This window comes from Dasypus novemcinctus, chromosome 3 (assembly GCF_030445035.2).
Source record: "Dasypus novemcinctus isolate mDasNov1 chromosome 3, mDasNov1.1.hap2, whole genome shotgun sequence".
Taxonomy (NCBI): domain Eukaryota; kingdom Metazoa; phylum Chordata; class Mammalia; order Cingulata; family Dasypodidae; genus Dasypus; species Dasypus novemcinctus.
In genome coordinates this window covers 167732482-167751617 of record NC_080675.1, presented here as the reverse complement: position 1 = coordinate 167751617, position 19136 = coordinate 167732482, and the positions used below count along the sequence as shown (strand labels likewise).

General features: G+C 38.5%; 1 protein-coding gene across 1 annotated transcript in view; it reads right to left on the bottom strand.

The window, feature by feature from the left end:
• The window catches only part of AGBL1 (AGBL carboxypeptidase 1), a 957838-nt gene that overhangs the window by 691707 nt on the left and 246995 nt on the right, over positions 1 to 19136 (bottom strand). Inside the window, 1 exon segment of the mRNA XM_071212624.1 lies at positions 9955 to 10099. Coding sequence (XP_071068725.1) covers positions 9955 to 10099 — 145 coding nt within the window.

Below are 19136 nucleotides of genomic sequence, written 5' to 3'. Positions count from 1 at the left end.
AAAGGAGAAACTTGGGAGAAGCTTCATCAGTCCCTGGGCAGCTTTATCCTCACATCTTATAGCGCCAACTACATCCTCGGCTCCTACTACACAACAGCAAGAGATAAAGGGCAAGAAAGCCCCAAACTAAAGAGAGAAACTGTACCCAGAATAAATGCATCTAGTAAGCCAGATGCCAAGACACCAACTGTATTAGTCAGCCAAAGGGGTGCTGATGCATAATACCAGAAATTGGTTGGTTTTTATAAAGGGTACTTATTTGGGGCAGGAGCTTACAGATACCAGGCCATAAAGCATAAGTTACATCCCTCACCAAAGCCTGTTTGGAGCAAGATGGCTGCCGACATCTACGAGGTTTCAGGCTTCCTGGGTTGCTATGTTCCTGGGGCTTGCTTTACTTTGGCTTCAAGGTTCCTTTCTTCCCAGGGCTTGCTTTTTCCTGTGCACAGCATTCCTCTCTTTCTGGGCCTGGCTTCTTTTCCCTCTGTGGGCTTACTTCCCAGAGCTCCAGCTTAAGGCTTCAGCATCAAACTCCAACATCAAAACTCCAACATCAGAAACCCTCTGCATCAAAAGCTCCAACTCTGTCCTTTGCCATGCCTTTCATCTGTAAGCCTCCACCCACCAAGAGGCGGGGACTGGGTGGGGACTCCACACCCGAATGATAACTCACCCAATCATGCCCAGGTAGAGATCAGATTACAAACATAAGCTAATATTTCCTTTTGGAATTCATCGGTTATATCAAACTGCTACACCAACAAAAAACTGCAATCCATATCAGAAATAGAAAGATATGGCCCAGTTAAAGGAAAAAGATAAACCTTCAGATCACATAAAGGAGTTGAGACAACTAATCATAGATATTCAAACAAATCTCCTTAATAAATTCAATGAGATGGCTAAAGAGATTAAGGATATTAAGAAGACACTGGATAAAGCACAAAGAAGAATCTGAAATCACACATAGAAAAATAGCAGATCTTACAAGAATGAAAGGTGTAATAAATGAAATTAATACACTGGAGTCATATAACAGCAGGTTTGAGGAGGAAGAAGAAAGGATTGGTGAGCTTGAATGTTTCCTCTGAAAGGAAACATAAAAAAGAACAGATGAATAAAAGAATGGAAAAAATTGAACAAGGTCTCAGGGAACTAAACAAGACTCATGCAAACATACATGTCATTGCTGTCCCAGAAGGAGAAGATAAGGAAAGGGGCAGAAGGAATATTCGAAGAAATAATGGAAGAAAATTTCCAACCCTATTGAAAGACATAGATTTCCATGTCCAAGAAGCCCAATGTACTCCCATTTGAATAAATTCAAATAGACTAACTTGTAGACACATAATAATCAGAATGGCAAATGCCAAAGACAGAGAATTCTGAGAGCAGCAAGAGAAAAACAATGCATAAGATATAAGGGACACCCAATAAGATTAAGTGCCAATCTCCCATCAGAAACCATGGAGGCAAGAATACAGTGGTATGTTATATTTGAGATACTGCAAGAGAAAAACTTTGAGCCAAGAATCTTGAATCCAGCAAGATTGTCTTTCAAAAATAAGGGCAAGTTTAGAGTATTCACAGATAAACAGAAACTGACAGAGTTTGTAACCAAGAGACTGGCTTTGCAGCTTATACAAAGGATGTGATACAGTCTGAAAAGAAAAGACAAGAGAGAGCGCTTGGAAAAGAGTCTAGAAATGAAGATTAGTTCAGTAAAAATAACTAAAAGTCTCAAAAGAGTGGTGAAAATGTGCAATCTGAGGAGGAAGTCAGGGGGAAAAATTCCATTTACAATAGCAACTAAAAGAATCAAATATTTAGGAATAAACTTAACCAACAATGTAAAGCACTTGTATTCAGAAAACTACAATGCATTGTTAAAAGAAATTTTAAAAGACCTAAATAATTGGAAGAACATTCCTTGCTCATGGATTAGAAGACTAAATATCATTAAGATGTCAATTCTACTCAAATAGATATACAGCTTCAGTGCAACGCTGATGAAAAATTCCACCAGCATTTTAAAAATAAATGGAAAACATGATTATCAAATTTATTTGGAAGGGTAAGTGGGCCCAAATAACCAAACCATCTTAAAAAGGAAAAGTGAAGTTGGAGGACTCTCACTTCTGGATTTTAAATCATATTACCTAGCTACAGTGATAAAACAGCATGGTACTGGCATTAAGACAGACAGATCAACCAATGGAATGGAATCAAGAACTCAAAAATAGACCCTCACATCTATAGTCAAGTGATTTTTGACAAGCCTGTCAAACCCACCCAGATCAGACAGAACAGTTCATTCCATAAATGGTACTCAGGGAACTGGATATCCATAGTCAAAAGAAAGAAAGAGGTCACCTATTTCACACCTTACACAAAAATTAACTCAAAATGGATCAAAACCTAAATATAAAAGCAAGAACCATAAAGCCTCTAGAAGAAAATGTAGGAAAACATCTTTAAGACCTGGTGGTAGGTGGTGGATTCTTTAAGGAGATAAGAGGAGGACTGAGATGGACTACTGATGTTTAATGTATGTAGAAGTTTTAATTAACTTTACTATAAAAGTGTGAAAATGTATAGCATTGATGGTAACATATTATTTATAAATGGGAGTGTGACTGGAAAGGGTAGTCTAGAGATGTAAACATTAATTGAAAGAAATCTAGAGAACAATCTAGAGACTGAATAACACAGTAAACCAAGAGGTGGATGAGAATTGTTGATAGTACAGATGCAAGTGTCCTTTGTGAGCTAGAACAGATAGATGTATATCACTATTGCAGGGTGGTGTGAATGTGAAGAAGCATGGGAACATTACAACTGGAGTGACCTATGGACTGTGATTAATAGCAATACTGTAATATTCATGCATCTATGCCAAAGATGTACTGTGTTAATAATGGAGGAGTATGGAAAAAGTGTGCCAAATATATGCTATGGACCATAGTTAGTGATAATAGTCTGATGATAATATCTCATAATCTGTAACAAATGTTCCACCATGGTGTGGTATGTTGATAGAGGGGTGTTATATGGGAATTCTGTACATATGCATGATTGTTTTGTAAGTTCACAACTTCTGTAATGAAAATATATTTTAAAAAAATAATAGAGAGGGTTGGGGGGAAATATATCAAATGTAAGATACGGTTAGTAGTAAAATCTTGACATATTCTTTCAAAATCTGTAAATATCTCACAACAATTCAAGGTATTGGTGGTGGGCTGATACATGGGGCCACAGTATGATATTAGGCATGTTTGCTTTGTACGTTCACAACTTTTACTATACACTTATTGTTTATGTATATTTATGTATAAATTATATAAAAAATAATAATAGGGTTGGTTGGGGGGAAAATACAACAAATGTAAGATACTTTGGTTATTAGTAACATTTTGAGGATGATTTTTAATCATTAGTTAAAAATGTTTAACAACAATCAAGGTATTTTTGGCTGGGTGACTTATAAGAGCCCTGTATGGTGTTATGATGTTTGTTTTGTATGTTCCCAACTATTACTATACACTTATTGTTTATGTATGATTATGTTTGAGTGATATACTTCAATAAATTTTTGAAAGAATATATATTTTTAAAAATATTTTAATTAGAAGCCTAATACATGACATCTGGGTATCCCAGGAAAGACAGCACAGAATAAAAATGGAAATGCTCCCATAAGAATGTCAACCCTGTTTCCAAACCATCCTGGTAAAGGGAAATTCCAGCACCTTGGTTAAAAGGCTGTGTATAGTGCTGGATTTCATATACAGCAAATAGATTATACTCTCAGTCGTGGTGAACAAATTGCTTTATGCCATTCATAAATGCCTGAGAGCAAAACTTCTCTCCATATTGTTTACTACAGAAATCCAGACGACGTGGACCCTGTCTCACAATTACTATCAAGACTCTAACCTTGGTGGCAGCAATTCCCAAAGTGTGTTCTGCAAAATGTTAGCAGGTGTTAGGGTGTGGGTAAGGAAGTGGGCGTAAGGGAGTGGGGGAGAGGGTAGGGGGTGGACTTTCAGTCAAAAGCACTTGGAAAGCAGTGAGCTAAATAAAGTGAAAACATTTCCATTGCTGTTTCGCAGATTCTTTACCAACAGGCATTATGAAGTCTTAGAAGAACAACTAGCACATCATGCTTCCTGAATTCATATACCCATTTAAACCCTTTTTCCTCCTGAGACTGGAGTGCTGTAGCATATGCTTTGGGAAACACTTTGCTGAATTTCACTACAAGCTTTTACTTCTGGATCTAAGCTATTGGTTTCACACTCTGTTGTGGAGACAAGCTTCCTTATTTCTCTCCCCTACCCCACCTCCTATTCCCTCCATCCCTGGGTCCTGCTTTGACATGAATTCCAGCAAGAGCTAGACCCCACTCAGCTGTCAAAATCCGTAGTCTATTTTCTCAACTGCATGGCATTATTTATGTTTAGGTGCCAAAAATGTCCCACACCAAACCTAAACAAGGCTGATTCAGAGACAGACCCTTTCACAATGTTTTTATAAGTTAACTTCTCAAGTAGTCCCCATCCCTAGCTCCTTTCCAGTTTCAACACCTTCCCTACTCAATACCGAAAGTTTGGAATGAAGCCTTCGCCCAAAGTGCAGTGACCTTCACTCCTTGACATTACAAATGGGGCGTAGCTCTTACGTGCTGGAAGCCAAACCTGACCAAATAATAAAATTTAGATATTATAAATTTGATATGAGGAAACAGGTTTTGAGGCAGGTTTATCTAGAGAAGTCATTAAGCACCATTAGCTAGGAGAGAAAAAGTTCAAAAGAACGTCTCTGTGCCCTTCCAAACAGGGCTGCCTTAACCGGTTCCCTGGCAGGGAATGGGTAGGAAGCAAAATTTAAGCTTTTTTCCTCTGAGTTCTCTGTTAATTTTTTATTATCAAGGTTTTTTTTCTTATGACTAATAATATTACCACTCAGCAAATGCTTACTATCTTTTAGCTTAAGGTCATTTTCTATAAACTGCAATTATTCACACAGCTGTCTTCCTGCTGCCCTCGGTGAAATTCTCTTTCCCGTTGTACACATCGCTAAATGTGCAATCCATCCTCCACTCTTGATTAGTCTGGAGCCAGTCATACAGAAGATTTCCAGAAGTAAACCAATTATAAACTTCTGTTGGACCTCTTTCCCCTACGATGACTTTATATTGTTCTCTGGAAAATGAACTTTAGGTGAATGCTTCCATCTCAGGTCTAGAAAGGCTATGTCTAATTGGATATTTTGGGGATCTTTGGTGAGAAAAGAAGGGCTTCTCAATGCATGTGCCAACTGACTGTAATTACAGCCCTGCAGAAGCCACACGGGTGGATTTCTTTGAGTTCCAGGCAATTCCAGAAACCCCCAGAGGGGTTAACTTCTTTAAAGCAAATCTATCTGTGAAAGCTATCAGGCTGATAACCTTAGCCTACAGCCTCTTCCTGTGGCTCTCTATGGGAGTCTTCTGTCTCCCTCCCCTTTTTCAACTACTCCCTTAAAATTCCATAAAAGACTTACCTTGTCTCAGCAGGTTACCCTGCTGATGGCTACTGATAAAGTGAGAAGCACTAGGCACTCAAAAATCACTCATTTCTTATTGTTATCACCTAAACTGCTGTACTTTCTGTCCCCCTAATTTAGAAAAAAGCCCACCCCTAAGGAGATGGCCTATTTTATTTGTGTACTGCCTAGTTCTCTGCTGTCACTTAAATACACTCATCAGAGAGTCAAAGCCTTCTCATCACAAGAGAAGAAAAAAAAATGACACCTTTAAGCTAAATAAAAGCTTCAGAACATGCTGCAAACATGTTCTAATGAGCGCTTTCAAACTGTCCCCAGTCTGCCAGCACCACTCTCCCTAAGTCAAAGGGACATACTTTAAGAATGAGAGAAATAATGAGTCTCTAGGTTTCTGCTCACAGATTTGCCAATTATAAACAAAAGATGCTTTTAATATCATTTTTTCCATTAAAAATAAACGAAGTTGTATTACAGATAATTTGGAAAAGATAGTAAAAAATAATCGTAATCAACCACCCTAAGAAAATCAATCAGTAGCCTTTGTATTTATTCTTTTTTTGGTCCTTATTTGGATTTTTTCTTGCACAAATTTGATTTCAGTATTAACTATGGAAGAGGTATCTTCTAAACAATCCAACAGGAAAAATGATCACAAATCATCATAATAAAAGAATACACTAATGGTTACCATCTAATTTTTGCTAACCAGATGTAGACACTTGGCTAATACTTTATAGGCAACAAGTCAAGTAATCTTCATGGAATCCCATGTTGTAACTCCTTTTATGTTTCCAGTCTTCCAGATGAGAAAACTAAGGCCGAGAGAAGTTAAGTAGCTTTCCCAAGAATGCACAGCAAGGAAACTCTCAAATCTTGGCATGTCTGACTCCGAAGCTTATGTTCTTGCATGCTGCTCAAGATGCTGGAATTCAGGAAACTTTGTGGTTGAGTTCACCATTCATGCCCATCCCAGGTCCTACAGAATGGTCTTTTGTGCTTGTCTTCTCTACTTTAGGACTCTTTCTTGGTGCCTGCCCTTTTTTTGGACCCATACAAGGATAGTTCTCTATTGATTACCTGACAATATTGATTTATGACTTGCTCACCACACCTTTGATCCACTACAGGTAAGTCAGCATTTCCCATCTGATGCTTTTTTAACTCTTTATTTATGTTGAGCCCTTTATAAGCTATCATACCTGTAGGACTCTATTTCTCTTGTCTCTCACTCTCGTTCTCACTCCCTTCTTCTTCCTAGGCTGTACTCCATTTCCCATCTCTGAACACAAAGGCGATAACATCTACCACAGTGGGTGTATGTGACTCTTAAGAAACCCTGCTCTACCCTTTAAGAGTCATGCATTCTCCCAGATAGAATCCTACCTATGATCACTTTTCTTGTCTCTTATACAGTTATAAGTTCTCAGTGAGATGCCATTTCCTTTCCCCTAAAATACCCACCAAAAGGGACTGGCTACCTAGGGACAACTGAAAACAGAATCCCAAAAATTTAACAAGTAGTGCTAACAGCGCTTTAACAATTGTAATTATTTTATTATGATATGATTGATTAAAATATAACTCTCTTTGCTTGTTCAGAATTGCAGTTATGTTATATTTCTTTCTTTTAGCTCTAATACAGGTAATTGTCCAGCATAGTTCCTGGCAAGCATCTGGAACATATCAATTTGAAAAAACAAATACTAACTCGTTATTATAATAGAACAGTAAAAAGTTAAAGGTTGAAAAATTGTATTCGTGTTGAAAAATATCCAACATACATATCCTTTGCTATAAGAATGCCTATAATTACTGAACAAGAACCATATTATAAGAGATCTGCAAATTGTGAATTCCACATGGAAGTGTATTTTCCACTGCTCATCATAACCCCTAAGTAACATACAATTAATTCTGCCCTTAGGGTACCATTCACCTTTAATTTATCACTGATCTGCTGGAAGAAACACCATTTCTCCTTAGAACATGTCCAAAAATAAAAATGACTTGTGTGTGCATTACAGAATGTATACATTCTGTTCATGATTAGAGGAAGAAATCAGAGACTCAATTATTGTCTTAAAGCTGGAGAGACAAAGACCATGAGTTATTAGAAATGCAAAATCCAAAATTAAGTATACTGAATGAAACCTAGTGCTATATATATATGTTTTGCTTTCAAGTGACAAATAGATTGTCTTTCTTGTCCTATTCTATCCATTTAGGAAAAAATGAAAAAGCATCTCTTTTCCTATCTCTCTTTCTCATTCACTCTCCTCAAACTTCCCTGGTGAGAAGAGATCCACAGTCAATAGTCTAAGTAACAAGCCAATAAGCATCAATTAGTAAGGCCTCTTTCTCCCTTTCCAAGATTCCAAGTAACTGAGAGCCTATGGGTATTATGTTTTGACCACCCTCAAGATTAAATTATCCTCCTAAGGATCTGGTGACTCCTGAGCTGTTTGTCAACTGTAAACTCTAGACTTGTACAGTGGTCTAACAAGATCCCAAGAAAGTAAGCGGATCCCAAAGGCATGGTAAGCAGCCAGGTGCAGTCAAAGTCTGGCTGGAGGGGTTTCAGAATTTGAACCAGCTTGTCATACACCTAGCAAGAAGCCAGCAGGGAGTCATGGGATAAGATTCCAGCCGTGATGTTTGGAAACGTCATCCTTCAGTTAAACCACCTCCACAGCACTGTCTTAGAGTTAAAGATAAAAATCTAACTTGAACTGAATCATCAGAGATGTCTGTGCATATAATCACATAACTTGACAGGTACACATACTTATAAAAGTGGACTTCATTGCTATTGTATGGGTAGCAAGCATGATTTTTTTTCTAAATTTCTTCTACACTTCTTCTATAGTGAACTAGAGAGACCACAGGAATAGATGCCAAAGGCCTGTGTCCTGTCCCTACCTGGCCACGAGTGGATGAGGAATTTCTAGGCCTCAGTTTTCTCATCTATAAATGATTGGACTGAATTAGACAATTTCCCAAATTCCTTTGCATTCTCAAATTTTATGCTAACTGACATCAAGAACCTCAGGGTCCAAGATCTTTTAACAAGTGAAAAGAATAATGTCCTGGATCTGTAGCCCAGTCCTCCAAAGGAAAAGACAACATAAAAAAGGGAATCCCCTTTCCCAGTTACTTTACATGCCTTGTTAACAGATGAGACAATAAAAATGGCTGTTGAGGGGGATCATAAATCTTGCCTATTCTGTGTCCCTAAAGGCAACAAACAGGTTTTATAAGAAACATGGCTTACTACAGTCTAGCTTGTGATGCACTTTTCTTGCATTACTTTTTGAGATCTCTAAGTGTGATACACAAATAAGACTAGTTGTGTATCTTTTGCAATCTGGAAAACAGTAAAATTCTCTCTTTAGACAAGACACCATATGGAGAGAAGGACAGAAGCACTTCCATGAAGCAGTTAACCAAGTGGTTTAAGATATGTCTCCTTGATAGAGGAACATTTTCATTTATACCTAACATTCCTATTGAAGGGAAAGGTGTTTTTGGTTGTTATCTTCTCCGACTTCTTATCACAGACTTAAAATTAAAAGGGCCATCCTTCAGGCTAAGTCACACAAGATATTATTATAAATATGCTAATAACACTTTGCATTAACACAGAAGATGAAAATACTCTATAAAATATACTGTAGTTCACTAATCCTCAGCAAAGCCATGAAATCGCCAGCGGAAAGGGATAGTTTCCTAACTTTTTCACATGATGGAAAACTGCAAAATTTAAGCAGTCAGTTTGCTCAAAATTTTCTAAAGATCCTTTTACAAGAACTTAAACAGAACTTCCAAATCTACACTGACCTCTGTTATACTCCACTCTTAAAGGGATCATGGGCCCCATTTGCAGATGCAATGTTTTATTCTTCTACTCTCCTTGCCCACTCTGGATCATGACCACAGAAAACACTAGAAAATCTGAAGCATTTCCTTGCACATAGATTCAGGCAAAATTTCCCAGCTTTGACTTTCTGCCTTCTGCTTGACTCCTTTCAATGAACTGATCTCTTTTGTATTTGCACCTGAGCTTACTTGTATGGTTTATCCCATTTCAACTTGATAATCTCACTGCAAACTACTTCATGTTTACCTTGGAGACCTTTCAAAGACAAAGCCACTGGGAAATGTCCCACATTCAATCTGCAGAGGAGGAGCAACCATATGCCACAAGGGACTTGAGAATATTGTAGGTCATGACCTCAGCCTCCTGCTTAATCCAGGGAAGGAGTTGGGGCAAATACAGTGCCACCAAGACAGCGATAACAGAATTGGGCTCCCTTCGGAAGGCAGTGGTTCCCCTCCAGGATGTTATTGTCTCTTGGATATTCTCAGGAAACCCCTCAGGTTGTGCTGGAGGAAAGAGGAATTTACCATGAGGGTTGTGTAGGTGTAGGGATAGTGGTAGGCCAGGTAGCAGGCATCCTCATTGTGTGGGAAGGTCACAGCAAACGTGAGGGTATAGTAACAACTCCCAGATGCTCCTCCCACAGCAGCTGCTGTCCGGCGGTAATGATTTCTAGAGAGGGAGGAGGAGAGAGGAGAGTGAGAGAAGTGGAGGAACAGTCGTTAAGGGTCTAGATGCCATAAACCTCATGTGTTATATACTGGCAAAATACTCTTCACTAGCAACACTGTGAATGAATCTAGACCACAGAGAAACATCAAGGGAGCTTCCTGCCAGGGAATGAGCCAAAATTAGCAACTTCTAGGCTGGCCCATCTGTCCCCATTGGTGGCATATATGCCATGGGTCTCTCTTTGTCTGAAAACAAAGACGATATAGTCATTGATCTAGAAAAAAAAGGACATATAAATAATTCTGTTTTTCCTAAGACCCTATTTCAGACATATACCTTATTACCAGAATTAGGGTTCTACCCACCCCTGCCTTCCGCCTATCACATAGGACAAGGTGCCTTTCTCCTCAATCTTCCAAATGGATTTATTGGTAAACTCTATACCGAGTTCCAACTAAACCCTTAACATGTATGTTATGGTTGCAACTCTCCATTGAGTGGATGAAGAAACAAAAACTGAGAAATTAAATAATTTGCCAACGGTCACAAGGTTAGTAAGTGGCAGATACTAGGTTTGAACCCAGATCTGTACAGTTGCAAAGCCCTTTTGCTTTGTAAGATAAAATACCTTTTCCCCAAAGGAATACACTTGTCACCCCAACTTATGGTTCACCTTCTTCTTAAAGCTCAAGAGAGAACCTACCTTTTTCTTTTTCAAAGATGAACCTATTTTGATACTTCAGAGAACAACATTAAAGTAAATTGTACCCAGAAGTACATTCCAAGCAATATTTTCCCCACATACTGCCAGTTACTTCCTAGACTAGCCTGTTGATTCTGAGACAGCTCTGCAGGCTTTCCTGAGAAATGTTATCATCAAGGATGCATTATAATGCAAAATGCACCCGGACACCAAAAGATATAATTCCATCTTTGAACATTTATAATACCAGCTATCTTTTACCTGTTGTGCCTTGAAATTTTCCATGCATTTTTTCTTAATTTTAAAAGATTTAGATTACATAAAGATTACATTAAAAATAATAGGGGATTCTCATAAGTTCTATCCCCTCCTCCTCCCACACTTTCCCTCATTGACAACATCTTTCATTAGTGTGGTACATTTGTTACAATTGAGAACACATATTGAAGCATTGCTACTAACCATGGACTATAGTTTACATTATATTTTGCCCCACAAAATTTTATAGGTTATGACAAAATGTATAATGGCTTATATCTATCATTGCAATATCATGCAGGTCAATTCCAACATCCCGAAAATGCCCCCATGTTACACCTATTCTTCCCTCTCCCTCCTCTTAGAACCCCTGGTGGCCACAGCCTTTCTATCAATGATAAGGGTTCTTTCATTGCTAAATAATAGTAAGTCTATAGTAAAATAATGAGTCTAATTTATTCCATTGTTCATTTCCCAGACTTGAGGATTTTGGGATGGTGATGCCCACTCTGCTTCATATTGAGAGGGGGCTTACATGCCATGGGTAGATGGATGGAACTATCTTGCTTGCAGTTGTAGATACTCTCTGTTCCTTGGGATGTGTGTTGTCCATTATCATCAACTTGTTAACTGTCCTGAATGAGTCCAATGAACTAAAGAGTGGTGTTGCAACTTTGCTGAGATTCAGGGCTCAACTGGCACACAAACAGACCGAAGATTTAAGTCTCTGGGACATATATTTAACAAGTATAGTGCTAATTATAGGTTCAAAGAAAAGAGGCAGAAGAGCATGTGTAGGAAAACTATAAATGAATCTAACTCTGCTACACTATGGAGCATAAATTCAAAGTAAGGCCCACTGACAGGGTGCTGAATTCCTGAGATTGTCTGCCCTGCTTATAGTGTCTAGATGTCTCTAGAGCCCTCAGGAATTCCACTGTTTGAGGCATTATTTACTGTGGCAGTCAATGAGATCCTGCTGAGACATTCATAAGTGTAACCTCTGGAATGACCTCCTGATTCTTTGAAATCTCTTAGCCATAAAAACTTATTTGTATCTAATATTTCCCCCTTTTGGTCAAGGTTTTTTCTAGATACATTGAGTTGGTGCTTGGTAATAATTCCCCAGAGCCAGGGAGGTTCATCCCTAAGAGTAAAGTCCCACGCCGGGGGAAGGTACTGTGTTTGTATGCTGAGTTTGGCTTAGAGAGAGTTCACATTTAAGCAACAATGAGGCTTTCAGAAGTTAAGTCTTAGGCAATATATAATGCTAGACTAAGTTTCAATTTCACAAGTACAATCATTACTATCAAGGGCCTGGCATAATGGTCTGTCTTCCTTCACTAGGACTCAGAGGATTTTTGCCATTCTGTTAGAGAATGTAGCAGGACTTCCCAGGATGGGAATTCATTATCCTTTCAGTTATTGCATTGGTCTCCACCCACCAATATGAACACTTGAACATATTCATATGTTTTAAAGGCATGCCGTGGATGCACCCTTCCTTACACATCTTCCCGTCACTGACACCCCATACTCGTGATCCTCCGCTGACACAGTTATGACCCTTCTGTGATCCAAAACCTCTCCAAAAATGAAGCAAACAAAAACAAAAACAAAATTAATAAGAAAATAAAATAATAATAATTTTAAACAAATAAAATACAAATTTTTAAAATTTGAAATAAAAAAAATTTATACATTGTGTTTTTCATCACTGTAAGATCTATTATCTTGTATGCACAGTGACAATTTCTTCTATATATTCCCTTTGTGTCTCATTTTCTTTCATTTTACCTTTAAAGAAGCTTTAGGTTACAGAATAGTCACATAGAAAATAAAGGGGATTCTCATCTACCCAACACTGTCCCCATTTTCCACTTTCCCCTATTAATAACATTTAACATATGGATGGTACATTTGTTACAATTAATGTTAGTAACACTGCTACTAACCATGGTGAATGGTTTCCATTATAATTTACATTTTGCATGCTTTTTAGGTCTTGACGAAATTTAAAATGGTCTGTATCTGTTATTGCAAACTATGCAGAACAATTCTAATGTCCTAAAAATGCCCTATGTTCCATCAATTCTATTCTTCCCTTCTCCTCCCCTCAGAACCTATGTTGAGTGAAGTAAGCCACTCACTGAAGGACATTTCCCATGACTCTTCTTCTTCCACCATGGCAATCTGAAGACTTGGTCATTCTAGGGAAAGGAATATACACCATAATGATTTAAGTCCCCAAGTGATCATACTGTGCATCTTTGCAGAATCCCTTTAATGCAAACTATTTCCTTTGTGATTACCGAAACAGAAACTTCAAAAGGGGCATCTTCACTTTGTGTCCTCACCTGGATCTTGATACCTATCTGGGTCTACTTTCTCCAGATTCTCTACAGTTCTACAATTTTTCCAAAAGCTAACACTCTGGTGATTAGAATATAAAGAAGCAGATGGTATACACAAATGTACCACACAAATGAAATAAGTTGTTAATGTGGAAAAGTAGGAGGGGGGTATATGGGAGTCCCCTATATTTGTGATGTAACATTTATGTAAGCTAAATCTTCCTTAAAAATAAAGAAAAAGAAAAAGCAGATGTTAGCTCAGAAAACATGTAAGTCATATAGCCTCTACCTTTTTTTCTCTTCCTGAATTTATCCTTAAAGTCATGTTAGTCCACTGTAAATGCACATTCAGTTTACACCTAGGAGAACAATAGGTGCTAGTCAAGTACACCTCGCTGCAATGGAATAGCCAATTAAAATGAAATGAGCCAGGGACAACCAATTGCAACGTGGGACAGAGTTTCACCAGCAATCATATCTGATACATAAATACATGCTGCATATACACATTCAGGAATGTAAAGGCAAGTGGAAACACATATCTAGTGCCTCGCTGTCTCCAGGTTTTTCACCTCAAACAGTGTGGAGAGAGCACAAGTCAAGTCTTGAGTCTCACCTCCAGAGTAACTGTTGTCACTGAGAGCCAAGGGTGGGAGTCTCATTTGCCAGAGCCTTCCTAATTTTCAGGTTTTCTATTGCACTATTAAGTACTCTGAAGTCATATAACAGGCACATTTAACCTATGCAAATTCTATTTTATCCTTCCCAGTCACAGGAAAGAGCAAGAGAGAGAGAGCATGAAATCCTTGTATTTATCTCAATTCTTTTTCCCTATTCAAATTAAACCTGGTCTCCTGGGAGAGAACACTTACAGTGAAATGGAAAGAGATGTAAAGTGGGTTAATTCTTAGCTTTTGAGGTTCCATGGATTCAAGTTCTAGTGATTTAAGAGAAGTGTAAGGAATTCAAATGGTAGTTTTGCCTATATGAAATCTGCCCTCTCGCCATCCCTTCTTGGTGGCAATGGGTTCTCTTGGACAAGGACTAAAAGCCCCCACCATTGGCCAGCCAGCCTTCTCCAGGATGGTTGCAGATTGCTGGAAGTTTAAAGAAAAAGGATGTCACCTCATCTAGAATGTTGGTGTCAGCCAGGAGTTTCTGCTAAAGGAGATTCCATTACAACCCTAGCCTGGAGTCTAAACTTTGGCTGAACCAAAGGCAAATGTCAGGCTTCACCACAGTAGTCTCTCGGTGACTGTACTGTAGTAGGAGCTGTCCAGGAAACAATTCTACTTCCACCAAAACTTTCCTCTTCAGATGCCTTTAAACTTTCCCAAGATCATCTTCTTCATAGTGAAATGCTTGATAAATCTCCAAAGTGAAACACTTGGTTTGTTACATTTTAATTTGTCCAGGTTTGAGGAAGCTTCCATCGATAAGTTACTTTTTTGTTTTATTTTTTATTTTGTTTTGTTTTTCTTCTTTTTTTGTCTTTATTTATTTTTTAATGTTACATTCAAAAAATATGAGGTCCCCATATACCCCCCAACCCCCTCACCCCACTCCTCTCCCCATAACAACAACCTCCTCCACCATCATGAGACATTCACTGCACTTGGTGAATACATCTCTATTTTTATGTCACCAGTTGCAATGTGAATATATTGAGGGGTGTTTTCACATTAGTAACATTCACCCTTCAGTTTTAAAGGGGTTCTCATGTCCTTCCCTTTGTGTGGAAAGCCTTTTCCTTCTTCCTTATGTAGCCAACTCCTCTTCATCTTTCGAGACTCAGCTCAAGCATTTCCCCTTTCAGGAGGGCTTTCTTGCTAGCCCCCTTTTCCACAGGGATTATCACACTGTGTCTCTCCCTCAGTGGACTCTGAACACTTCATGCTTGTTCATTTGTGTATCTTCATGCATGAAGATATGAAAATGTGAAGATGTGAAGATATGCCTGGCCAAAGAAGCTGTTCAGTAAAAGAATGGCTTGACCTGAGTCTCCAGGAGCAACAACTAGGATGCTCAACAAACTCTAATCCTGATGACGTCCTTTCAGGGTAAGCATTATGATATGCATTCTACAGGTGGGCAAACTGAGGCTCAAGGTGATTAAGTGGTTTGACCAAGTCCACACAGCATGCATGGTAAATAGAATTCAACCCAGGTGTGTGCTTACCACTCAATTTTTTTTTTCCATGTATCATCTGACTCTTAGGGGTGGATAAGAAGACAAAAGTTCTTTTGGTGCAATTAATCAAGTAAAAACTTGAAGTTTTAGTCATTATAAAGCAGGGCTACCTAAGAACTTGGAGTCTACATGAAGGAATGAAAACTAAGCAGGGTTACAGTTTTTAAAAACCAGTGAAAATGACCCATATAGCTATTCTTTATGTCACTGATATTTGACACCATTAAGAAAATATTTCTGGGAAACGGATGTGGCTCAACCAGTTGGGCTCTCATCTACCATATAGGAGGTCCGGGATTCAATGCCCAGGCCTCCTGGTGGGGGCAAACTGGCCCATGCGGCAAGCAGGCCCATGCAGAGTGCCAGCCTACGTGGGAATACCACCCCTTGCAGGAGTGCCACCCTGCGTGGGAATGCCGCCCATGGGAAAGCCGCCCTACAAAAGGGTGCCAGCCAACGCTGAGAGCTGGCTCAGCAAAATGACGCAACAAGAGGCATAGAGGAGAGAAAATAAGAAGACATAGCAGAACAGGGAGTTGAGGTGAAGCAAGAGAGTAATCGCCTCTCTCCCACTCCAGAAGGTCCCAGGATCAGTTCCCAGAGCCGCCTAATGAGAATACAAGCAGACACAGAAGAACACACAGCAAATGGACACAGAGCAGACAACAGGGGGAACAGGGGAGAATGGGGGGAATAAATAAAAAAATAAATCTTTAAAAAAAAGAAAATATTTCTACTAATTATTAATAATAATTGATAACATTTATTGGGCATTTACTATGTCCCAGACACTGTTCTAAGTTTCCCACATTTTTTTTCTCTTTTCATTTCATCTTTAGAACAACCCTATGACATAGATGCCGTTAGTGTCACTGCATTACCGATAAGAAATCTGACATTCAGAGACACTGGAATCATTTGTCCAAGGTCACATTGTTAATGAGTGGCAGGTGTTTGATTCAAAGACCTTTCTCTCCTCAATCAGCCTTTCTAAGATAAGATACCTGGTGAAAATCAAGTGTGCTCTCAGAATTGCTGGAGTCAAAATAGGTTATCTCGGTCAAAGATGGCCTGAACTGGAGAGATTCAGCAGTTCCACAGTTAAAGGATTCCCCTTTGCTTCTCTATTCCCTGAACCATTTATCTTGAGAAGGGTCTGCACTTTTATAATCATAAAGCCTCCAATGAAGCAAAGAGCAAAGTACACAAATGCATAGTTATGAACTCAATCCATTTCCATTTGTACTTAAAAATATGCTGGGAAGTCATTTTTCCTGTATGTGCATGCAATAAGCAAATGCCAAGACACAGAATGAATTAGATAATCTTATAATGACAATGGCTCTGTTTAACAAGGGTGCATCATTTCACTTAACAGGATCTAATAAGGCAGAGCAGCCACATTGCCAGGTTTCCCTCTATATGCAGCATTTCTAATATTCTATATCACACCAAATCTCTCTCCTGAGACCCCTCGGAAGGATGCATGATGGCAGGGCTCCTGTATGACATCCATCTTCACGAGTGAGCTGTTCCGTCTCCTCTCACGAGCGGAGATAAATGTCAGAAGAGATCAGCCGCTGTGTATTACACGGCCACTCTGAGCACGCACCTTCCCTCCCTCTGCCCTTCAGTTCCAGAATTACTTGAGCCCAGAGCTTGGAAAGAATGTGAAAAGGTGTGAGCTGCTTGTGTCAGTGGGAGAAGCAGGCCAGAGGGAAGTAAATGAAGCAGAAACTAAAACTGTCCTTGCTTACTTTTATGAGAGGCCTGGAAAAATGGGGGCTGACCATTCATGCTCTCCCCTCTGAAGGATCACTTTTTATTTTCTAGATTAGTGGCCATCAAGGTAGGTGGGAGGGATGTCAGAGGGACCAGGAGATGGAAAGAGAAGGAGGGTCACCAAGAAGGGCAAGATAATCAACTGAGCACAGGGAGAATATATGAGCACATCTCCTTAAGTTTATTATTATCTAAGTAATAAGAAAGAAATCAAGTTGTCTAAGGTTTACTAAGGCACACTGGTGCCCTGACGTGGTCCATGTTCACCCAAGGTGGTGCATACTTGCGAAACAAACTAGACTACCAGGCAGCAATCATACCCATTCATTTTTTTTGTCTTTAGGGCTGCAATATGACAAATACATGGTATTTTACATCTGTGGTTTTCCCATGTCAGAGAGTTTAGTACCAGTTGCTATATGAAAGATTTTCTGAGGGAGGAGTGGGAAGAGCTAACTTTTAGCTTCCTGCAGGTTATTTAGTTTGCAGATACCTATCTTAGTGAATTTACAGAATATATTATCTAAACTTAGATGAAACTTACAAGGTAGACAATTAGTTTTTTAAAATTCTGCCTAGACGCCATAATTGATGATAATATTAAATTACAAGCACAAATGACCAAGAACCTGGCAGAATAGACACAGCATACCTCCTACCCTGAGCACTATCTCTTTCTCAAGAATTTTCATTTATGTAGAAATAATGATCAAATTAGATCTGAGAAGTTAACCAAAATCTTTAAATTTCAAAAAATTTAAAAAGACTCTATAACTATATTTTTAGGGGTAAGTTCTGCTTTTAGGGTATAATGTACCATGAAGTATCAGCTATCAATAGTACAAAGTTATAACAATTAGGTATACATTTTAAAATATTATTTTTTTATCTTTTCTCTCATCATTTAAAATTCTTAATTTTTGCGTGTTTCCTACTGCACATAATACACTAGCATAGTAATGTCTACATAATCTGTGGAAAATAAAATACAAACAAATGTACATTAGAAGTACATATACAAATACATTTTAAGAGTGGTATGCCACAACAGAAGTAGACAAAGAAAAACACGCAGCAAATGGACACAGAGAGCAGACAATGAGGGTTTGGGGGGGAAGGGGAGAGAAATAAATAAAACATAAATCTTTAAAAAAAAAAAGAGTCGTGTGCTATCAAAATAGTTTGAAGATCACTGTTCTAACTGATGGCAACCATCCGTACAAAATCATTGTCCCACATCCTTCATTGATCATTACTGCAGTCAAGTTCTGAAGGAAATGAAAATTCCATTCTTTCAAAGTATCCTTGACTCAAAATGGTTCTCCCTGCAATGAGCATACCCTGACACCAAATTTAGGACATGCCATTTAACAGCATATAGAAATAGAACTTCTGAGTTTCTGATGACATATTAGAGACAGAGATAAGGATGTCAAGTTCTCCCAAATTAACACACCAGAGAGAATAAAGTCAGGGTTGAAGCAAAGAAATATTCTAAAGCTGATCAACTCAAGGATCGGGATGAGTAAATAGGGAGAAAGGTATTATATAATCAGAGAAAGGCAGTTTACAATGGGAGAAGTGTTCTGATATGTGGGTGAAAAGGAATATGCATATCTATTCTGTTAGTAGATCACATTATTGGAAATATGTTAACATAATGTGATGGATAATTGTAAAACAAACTAAATTACAATGTAGCAATCTTATCCATTCATCTCTGTTGTATTCATAGCTGGAATATGAAAA